We start from the raw sequence: 10,462 nt of genomic DNA, 5'->3' as shown, positions 1-10,462 counted from the left end.
TGAGTAAAGTGTAATATGTTGATTATAGTGAAAAACTATTATTGAGGCAAGGGGACTGACTACTCTCAATTAAGGAGAGGAACCAAGATAATCTTTATGGGTTGCTTGCTTTTACTTTTGATCATTATTATTTCCGCTGCTGCTATTATTTATGATATCAAACTCTGGATGTTGTTAAGATTCTGAAGTTGCATTATCAGAAGCACAACAATATTTTGGCATACACAATTTAATCCTCCTTATTGTGTATTTTTCTCACCTTCAGTTGGAATTAGAGCATGGTTTTTACTATAACACTTAACCGTGGTGCATAAAAGATCTTGAGAAAAATACTCTTTCCATCATGGCTAATAGTTATGATGTAACTAGCCCTTTTGAAGGTTCTCCTCGTGGTACTAACAACCATGGTCAAAGTACATCTGGTCAAAACAACTATACTACTAGACCACCAACATTCAGTAGTGACTCTATTGAATTTGAATGGTGGAAGAGCAATATGTACACTCACATCATTGGTTTGGATGATGAGTTGCGAGATATCTTGGAAGATGGCATTGACTTTCAAGTTAATGGTGTTGGAATGGTTTCTGACAGTGAGAGGCATTCTTGTTGATGCCTTGCTTCATTTTGAGTATATAAAAATTATTAATAAATCTTCTGCTAAGACCATCTCTAAATCTCTATGTGTTATCTATGAAGGTAATCAACAAGTTCCAAAAATTAAAGTAAATCTTATGGTTCAACAATATGAGTTGTTCAAAATGAAAGATGATGAGAATATTGAATCAATGTTCTCAAGATTTCAAGTTCTTATGTCTGAACTTCAGGTCCTGAACAAGAGCTATACTAATTTGGATCAGTTCAAGAAGATTCTTAGGAGTCTTCCTGCCAAATACATACTCAAAATAACTGTTATTCAAGAAGCTAAAGATTTGAACACATTAAGTCTTAAAGGTCTTATTAGCAATCTCCAAAGTCATGAAATGAAGTTAAATGGAGATTAGCCTGAAAAGCAAGTTAAAACCATGGCTTTAAATTCTGTTGGGAGATCTGAGAAGTTTTCTCAAACTAAAAAACTAAAAGAAGCCACTCACGATGAAACTTCTGATGAAGAATATGGTGATGATGAATTAGCCTTTATCATCAAAAGATTTCAACACTTGTCTAAGAAGAAGAACAAATTCTCTAGTAGAAAAGTGGCTTCAAAGGGTCAAGTTCTGGGAGTAAAGATCAGGATGACTGTTACAATTGCAAGAAGTATGATCATTTCATTGCTGAATGTCCTGATCTCCAAAAAGATAAAAGTAGAAAGGAAATTTTTAGAAGAACAACTTCAAAAGCAAGTTCAAGAAAAGTCTCATGGCAACATGAGAAGAACTTGACAATGAAAGAGAAGATGAAAAAGCCAATTCTGCTTTGATGACCTCAACATTTTCAGACTCAGAATCTAAAATTGGTTCTAACTCAGAGTCAGAAGTACATAACATGTATTTTCTAAACTCTCTAAATCCGATTTGAGTACTCTGTATCATGATCTTATGAAAAGATGCCAGTAAAAAGCTATACATATGAAAACATTAAAGAAACAATATGTTCTTTTAAAAGATGTGCCAAGTCTTTCTAAAGAAAAACTTGAAAAAGAACAAATTGCTTCAACAAAAAGTATGTTTGACAAATCTCTAAATAAAAATGAATTAGCTCTTCAAAATTTCATTATATCTGAATGTGAAAGAACTAAACTTGAAATTATTCGTCGGTTTTCTAAAACTGTCAATTTTTACCGATTTTGGTTAGTTTCCACTGATTCAATAACTTACCCGATCCAACAATCAGAACAATGATTTTTTTGATTCCCAATTCAATCAATTTGTTCGACCAATCCAATATGATTTTTACAACACTTATTTAACGATTACGAGTAATCGAAAATGTAAAATACTTTTATCTTGTCAATCGATGAAAATTAAATTCTAAAATGTAAGACTTTTTTCTTTTACAATGTATTGTACTCAACACATTAAATACTTTTATATTTAATCTTGTTAAAATTTATAATTTTAATATTTATTTTGAGATTATATATTTAAATATTTATTTTTGGATATTAAAATTGAGTTTAAAAGTAGTGCACTATAAAATAATATTACCCATACAATGAATCAAATTTTTTATATTTATCATCATATTAATATTTAATTACAAATAAAAACCAAAGATACCCATACCCTAATTTGTTTAAACATATTCCATTTTCTCATTCAAACTAGTAAAAACACGAATTAAAATGGTGTAAATTTAGTAATCCATCCAATTTTTTTTGGTTAATAAACTGAAAAGTTCACAATTTACTAAACGTAAAATTAAATAATTATTTTTTTGATTAATACTAATTTGTGTCTCAAAGACACAAATTAAAAGATAAATAAGAAAAAGAATCTTGAAAATTATGTAATAAATTTAATACAAATTTTAATTAATATTTTTATTAACTTTTTTAATGGATTTTATTTTTATTTTTTTAACTTGTGTCTTGGTGCAAAAGTTAGTATTACTCGATCTTTTTTTACTCAATTAAATTAAAATATTGAAAATATAGAAAATGATTTAGTTATGTAAGAGCATTTATCCAGTTACAAGTTGCAATCTGTGAGATTCCAATTTTTCGTTCCTTCCTTCCCCAATGGAAATGGATTCCACTCCGAACGGAAACAACACTGCCACCGGAACTCAAATCGGAGCCACCACCGCCGTCAACCCTACGCCTGCTCCGTCCTCCAACCTTCCCCGACTGACGGAGTCTCTCAAGCTCGAACATCAGTTCCTCAGAGTCCCTTTCGAGCACTTCAAGAAAACCCTCCGAGCCAACAACCGTGTCGTCGAGAAGGAGATGACCGCCGTTATCTCCGGCGTCAACGATGCCGTCTCTTCTGATTTATCCCCCTCCGACGCCGTTAATCACCTTAGCTCTCTCGTCTCCCGTCTCCAAGGACTCAAAAGAAAAGTAACTACTGACCTAATTTTGTGATTCGAACAAGTGATCCCGATTTGTTTTTGATCTTTCCATACAAATCACATGTTTTGTAGTTACGGTTTTGGAAATTATTTCAATTTTGGTTTTGCATTTGTTGAATCTTGATTTGCAGTACCAAATAAGGATCTGGATATTAGCTCAAGAAAAATTGTGCAAATAATTTGATGTTTAGTTTTGTTTTAGTTGCAATGTAGTTAGTTATGATTTTGAGCATTCTTGATTAATTATGTTTTGTGATTGATTATCCTGGCTTGTAATTGTGAAAATATGTACAGTTGGAAGAAGGAAATCGAGCTGAGCATCTGCAAGCGCAGAAGTGTCGTGCACGTCTCGAACATTTGGAATCTGCAGATGCAGAAAAAATGTCGGAATGGAATAACACTCGCTTGAAGCGAATTCTTGTTGATTACATGTTGAGAATGTCATATTACGACACTGCACAGAAACTGACTGAATGCAGCAACTTGCAGGTAATGGATGTGGTGGCCATTTGTTGATGCTGGCAATATCTGTTGCTTTTGGTCACTTTGGATGTAACAGTAATATTTTTTGGTTTTTGTGCTTCAGGAGCTAGTTGATATTGATGTGTTCCAAGAAGCAAAAAAGGTTATTGATGCTTTGCAAAGTAAGGATGCTGCACCTGCCCTAGCATGGTGTGCTGAAAACAAATCAAGACTGAAGAAGTCTAAGGTTTATACTACTGTCCGAGTTTATTAATATTAGCTGCCTCGTACTTATAGGCTAGTCTTTTGGATTTATCTAGCTCTGAAGTCACAAGCATTTCTGTTAAGGCGATAAGAATTTGTAGGATTGTCCCAGATATCTAGCAACTACAGAATATGTTCATATAAAAGAGAAATAAATAACCACCGTATGTGCCTGTTCATAATAAATAAATAAAATACAATAAAAATGGTGCAAGTCTGGTTCAAAATTGTTTTTTTTTATAAATTGATGAAAAGCCAGACTTTCTTAATTATCCACAACCACCAGGTATTATTCTTGTATGATGTTCATTGTTGGTAACAGATGCATAATTTGGGCATTGTACTATTTACAGTTGTTAATTAAGAGCAGTTTACTGTTAACAGAGCAAATTGGAGTTCCAGTTGAGACTTCAAGAGTTCATAGAAATGGTAAGAGTTGAAAACAATTTAAGAGCCATCACATATGCTAAGAAGTATCTTGCGCCATGGGGAACCACCCACATGAAAGAACTGCAGCGAGTCATCGCAACACTAGCTTTTAAAAGAGATACCGGATGTGCCACATATAAGGTGATAATGTAGTTTATTTTGTGTATTTGTGCACTAATGATACTGGTGTCTTTAATTTTATTTTTCTTAATGCAACATTCTTATGATTGTATTTATTTATAGTTGTTGAATGGCACAATTCATTATATAAGTTCCGATTTTATACTAACACTTCGTTTAGCATCCATCGAATGTAGAAGAGATAATTAGGAAAAAGTGACTGAAACTATTTCATTTAGTGAACGAGAGAAATCGAAAAGCGAAATTGAACCACTTTCTTTCTCCGCAAAGGTGCAAAGAAACAGAGGCGGGAAGCCAATGTTTTTACCATTTTTCGTTTAATACGTCATCCATGACTCGTCCTTTTTCATAACGTCCCTGGGCGTCTTTTCTAACCAGGAACTTGGCTTTCTCAATACAGTTAGAGATGCATGATGCTGATCTTGGCTGCTTCTTTGAATAAAATATTTATAAATGACCCTGGTTGACTGGAAAACATTTGAGATATGCTACAAATACAGATGATATAATATTTAAAATTTTTTGTTATGTTCAATGTAAACTGTTTTGTCAAAGTATTAGTAATATTTTATAAACCGTGTGGTACCAAAAAGAGAAGCTCCAAGGCAGGGTTTTGTTCTTAACGCAGCAAGCATAGGAGAAACAATGATCGATATGAGTTGCTGTAGAAAAAATTGGAGTGAGCAGGGGTATTATTGTTTTAAAGATACACTAATGATCTCATCACACTTTATTTAACTAAACAATGCGAGAGAGAAAGACAACTGAATACTTCTTTCTCTTCTTTCTTTTCTATTTCTCTCGCACACAACAATACCAACAATCCACTCTTTTCCTCACATCTTTCTATCTCACTTTTTTTATTTTCTCTCTTTTATCGTTCTGTCACTAGCCAAACGGAGCATAAGCAGCCAGTAGTTCATGTCATTTGTTGAATCACAGTTGGCTTTGAATGTTGTCTGAGTCACACAAATCATTGTAACTTTGTATCATTAATAAAGATGATTCTGCAATTTAGTATCACTCCGCTTTTTCATTTCTTGCTCTGTTTTCATCCGGAGTGAAAGAGGCCTGCTTTTTCACATGGATAGATCAGGTGGCAGACTAACGGCTGTTTGAATCTTCTAGTTCTGGGTACAATTTTTGTTCTTAGAGTCCAATATTCACAAATGACAAGATTTATCAATGTTGAGATTAGGACTTATGAACGTACTAATGAATCAATAACTGCGTGATGGTACTTAGTCTTTTAAGTTTTTATGAGAATTTAAAGTTTTTTGTTTATGTTTTAGATATGGGATTATGTATATTTAGACATGTAGGAAGAAGGTCCGTGGATTCTGTTGTAAGGAGAGTAGATCAAATGAAGAGTAGTTAGACAACTAGAGGTAGAGGAAGACCTAACAAAACTATTGAGAGAAACTATTAAGATTTCGAGATTAACAAATTGGATATCGATAGAACATTATTGTCTTTGATAGAACATTATGGTGTAATTTGATCCATGTAGCCGACCCCACTTAGTGGGATAAGGTTTGGTTGTTGTTGTTTCTTCTCTAAATTGCACAACACATTATTTTTCATACAATTCATGATTCAAAAATTGAACAAATGATTCTTGGCATGGTTTTCAGTTTAATAACTTCATTGACAGCACAGTGAAAAATTCTGAGGAGCCAGATGAATTCAGAATTTTGTTAAACTGCAAATTTTATTGTAGAAGAATGTGTAGTTTCTCAATTATCTATAATTTTCTTCTAGGAAAAAGTTGAGGAATACCAAGCAATATGCTAATAACACTATCTAATTGATATCAATTGTAACTATGTTTTGGTTTTTCTGGTTGTTAATAAATCAGTTGACAAACACAAGCTTTATATCTCTTAAGCTATTAATTGTTTATAAATCAGTTGACTAACACAAGCTTAATAATTGAGATGACTTGTGTCGTGCAGTGTGCATCACCTATTTCATTGTCAAACACAGTTCCTCCTTTGTTGATTAGATAAGAAACAATAATTTATTTGCATGCATTTTTATTTATTATGATAATTTCTTATAGAAGAAAATCTTCATGATTGTTGTATTTACAAATATAATGAAATCTATCAACATGTTGATCGGACACGACATTTTGATGCTTTTGTTCTTTATTAGATGTTTTGCTTCATATTGCATCGTCTATTCCATGGTAGCTTCCCTTTCAGCACTGATATATTTGCAATTTTTGTGTGTGCATAATTTACAGGTCTTGTTTGAAGCCAAGCAATGGGATTATCTAGTCGACCAATTCAAACAGGAATTCTGCAAGTTATATGGCATGACTTTAGAGCCTTTGCTCAATATCTACCTGCAAGCTGGCCTTTCGGCTCTCAAAACTCCGTATCCATACTAAATATAGATTATTATCTGCAAGAAGTATTTTAACCTAAAAACTCTCATACTAAATATAGATTATTATCTGCATATATAAACGACCCACCAAAAAAGGAAATTAAATAACTTGGATTCTCCTTAATAATTTGTTGATAATCAATCTCGTCTCTGAGTCTTTTGTAGCAGTTATTGGTAGTCTGTTTATTTTATGGTACAATGCCCACATATTTAACTGGTGCCTAAGGCCTTCAGTTGATTTTTACTTGCCACTTCTCAATGTCTTACTATTATTCCAATAATGCATCTAAAGTATGGTTTACTCACTCAAATGCACCTCTTTTTTAAAACCTGTTGTGCAAGATTTCAAAGCTGATACTGATAATTCCAAGCCTCTTGCTCATACATTTGCATGTTTTTTTTTTATTGCAACCTTGTGGTTGTTGTACACATTGTCACAGCTAATCTATCGAGAAATGTTCCTTGACTTGATAAAGATATTGTTACGAGGATGATTGCACAAAAGAAGACCCTCTATCACAGGAAGCTTTTCGCAAACTAGCCTCGCCATTACCATTTTCTAAGCAGCATCACTCAAAACTTGTTTGCTACATAACAAAGGAGCTAATGGACACGGAGAACCCACCACAAGTCCTGCCTAATGGATATGTTTATAGCACCAAGGTCCTATATTTATTATTCCAGATGTCCTACATTTATGGATAACATGAGGCTAATCTTATTTTGACTTTTGCTCCTTTGTAGGCTCTTGAAGAGATGGCTAAGAAGAATAATGGCACTATCATCTGCCCAAGGTCAGGTTTAATCTGCAGTTACACAGAACTGGTCAAGGCATTTATTTCGTAAATCTAGATACAAATTTGATTAATGATTGAAAATGTGAATCCTGCCCTTAGCTTCAAGTTACTGTGGCTGTCAGATTGGAAAAATGTTTGCAAAGTTACTCTTATGATCCTCGTTAACCAGTCAGTATATTTTACCTGTGTTGTGGTGTATACTTAAAACCTGTACATATGTAAGATGTTTTTAGTATCAATTGGATGACCTAAAAATGTGCATACAATGATTTAGTATTTTCCTTTCTAATGAACTTCTCTATATTTCCTCATTTAACAAATTGCAATACTCTTCAACCATGTATATCAACAGTACATAGAACAGTTGTGCATATAATTTATTCTAAACAGTTTCATATAAACTCATAAACAAATTTAAATATGTTCTAAGTACTTAAAAATCAAAATTAAATATATACACAAACAAAGAGTAGTTTTGTAAATACAATTCGATTGGAGGAGAGGAACACATTTTCAAATTCATGTCAACTTAATTATTTATTTTTAAGAGATAAAATTCTGATAAGCACATACAAAAATAACTACGAAGAATATTGTGAGACCAATATCTTTTTGCTGATTGTTGATATGTGTCAGTTTTGTGATGAGCCATGCCATCTCTACACACAGCAACTCTGTAATTTCCTATATTAGCTATTACAAGTTTTTCTCCATTAATTACCATAACAGATGCTGAACTCATTCTACATGTTTGCCCTTACACCAACATAAGCTCTCTTCATCATTTCTTTCCTTTTTCTCCATATTTGAGCCTAGAAGATGCTTTTCTAGCTTTTTCCCACATTGATTTGTTTGGAAATAAAACCAGTGTTTATAAATAAATAATTTTTAAAAATATTAATTAAAATAACTAATTATTAATTATTCTATAAAAAAATATTAATTAATAAAATATCATAGTCATCAATGATATATCATTAATTTTTTTTTATCCCAACATCAAAATTAAGAGATTTGAATTGTTGATTTTATAATAGGATCAATCATTTAAAATGTCTCAACATTCCGAATTCTTTATATATCATAAGTAATTACCACTCCACCTAATTTCAATTTGTACTGAATTAAATAGAGAACCACACCACAACAATAATAGAATTAAACAAATTAGGGTTCTTAGTTAGCAGAGGTTGCAAGGTAGACATATAATTATCCGGACCTGATCCACTGCAGTCACTCATATGTTAACCATTAGGTTCATTAATTAATACATCATGGCCCTTTATTTGTTTTGTTTAAAAAATTATATGGTGGAGAGACATAGAGAGAGGTGAATGCAGAGAATCCAATCCTAATTATACACTGCTATGGATACATAGAATCTCTCTTGGTCTCATTTAATTTACACTAACGTGTAGGCATGGTAACAGGGCGGGTCGGGGACGGTTTTTACCTACCCCAAACCCAAACCCGAATCTTCAAACAATCCCCATTTCCCGCCCTAAATCCAAACGGGGATGGAGAATTAAAACCCAAACCCGTTTAGTTCGGGTATCCCCGTCCCCCACCATCCATTTAGTGAAATTAATTTTTTAATAAAAATATTTAATTTTTTAAAAATCAAATTACCTTACAAATAATAAAATGAAACAATCAAAAAAAATCCCATACATATATTTTGAATATTTTAAATAATTAATACAAATCAAACTATTAAAACATTGACCACTTATTTAATATTCTAAATTATCAAAAATAAATAATAATCTACGTGATAAAATAAACGGGGCGGGTTCGGGGTGGGTACTAGTGTCCCCATTACCCAACCCGTTCCCATAGTTTATAATCGGGAAAAACCCAAACCCAAATCCAGTCAAAGCGGGTTTTCCCCGTCAACTTTGGGGCGAGTTCGGGTGGGTACCCGCGGGTACGGATTATGTTGTCATGCCTACTAACGTGTGACCTGACTCACTTAAGTAATATTGTTGTGTTTAGTAAGAGTAAGTTGAAAAACAAAGGTAAGAAGGAGGGTGAAATGGTATAAATTTTAATTGTATCGGAGTCTCACATAATTTTTTTTATAAATAATTTATGTTTATAAAAGCCAATAATATATTATTTAATGTTTTTTCTAATATAATTTTGAGATGATTGCAATTATGAAATGCCCCATTAAGTAATTTTTTTCAAAATTTTAAATAATTAATTTCTAAAAATATTAATTAAAATAATTAATTATTAATTTATTCTATAAAAAATATTAATTAATAAATTATCCTAATATATCATTGAAATTATTTTTTGATTTTATAATAGGGGTCCATTATTTAAAATGTCAAAAACTAAAGGATCAAAAATGAATTTAAATCAATTAATTTTTTACATAAATAAATAGTTTATTATATATATGAAAGTAAATTACTATCAAATTGCTCAAATCGACCTTATATTTTTGACTTAATCATAAATTTGTTCTTCTTCTTATTTTTTTTTCAGTTTGGTATCCTCATCGAGATTTTAATCCTTTTTATAATTTTTTTTAGATTTTAGTCCTCCTTTCAAATTGAGACTAAATTTTAATAACATTGACAAAATTTAATTCCACATCACTTTTACTATATTTTTAATCAAATTATTTATTTTTAAAAAATATATTTAATAATATTATTAAATTATTATTATTAAAAATAAATGAAATTAATATTATCCAATTAAATTATTTTGATTTATTTCTTAAATAAATTTTTAAGAATGGATTATTATATAAATTTTGAAGAATTAATGATTAATGATTATTGAGGATTTATACTTAGTGTTTTGGATTTGTGGTTTATTTATTTGAAATTGAGAAGGTTATAATTCACCACATTTTGTCTTCATGACTATTATTAATGATTCTTCCAATTTCTTCCTGTTGCCATTTTCAAGTAATTCAAAGTGAAATAGTATGCTAAGCATTCTGT

The 10,462-nt window shown here is 31.5% G+C and overlaps 1 protein-coding gene across 1 annotated transcript; it reads left to right on the top strand.

The window, feature by feature from the left end:
- The first annotated feature begins 2,595 nt into the window (after positions 1–2,595).
- Positions 2,596–7,810, top strand: LOC127098467 (protein MAEA homolog). Its single transcript, XM_051037076.1, has 7 exons — positions 2,596–3,001; positions 3,307–3,501; positions 3,599–3,721; positions 4,123–4,308; positions 6,557–6,690; positions 7,179–7,365; positions 7,447–7,810. The coding sequence occupies exons 1-7, from the start codon at positions 2,681–2,683 to the stop codon at positions 7,546–7,548; spliced, it is 1,248 nt and encodes a 415-aa protein (XP_050893033.1). The 5' UTR covers positions 2,596–2,680; the 3' UTR covers positions 7,549–7,810.
- Positions 7,811–10,462: the final 2,652 nt, after the last annotated feature.

The sequence above is a fragment of the Lathyrus oleraceus genome, chromosome 6, assembly GCF_024323335.1.
Source record: "Lathyrus oleraceus cultivar Zhongwan6 chromosome 6, CAAS_Psat_ZW6_1.0, whole genome shotgun sequence".
In the NCBI taxonomy this organism is placed as follows: Eukaryota; Viridiplantae; Streptophyta; class Magnoliopsida; order Fabales; family Fabaceae; genus Lathyrus; species Lathyrus oleraceus.
The sequence above is the reverse complement of the archived record's forward strand: the minus strand, read 5'-3'. Positions and strand labels throughout refer to the sequence as shown.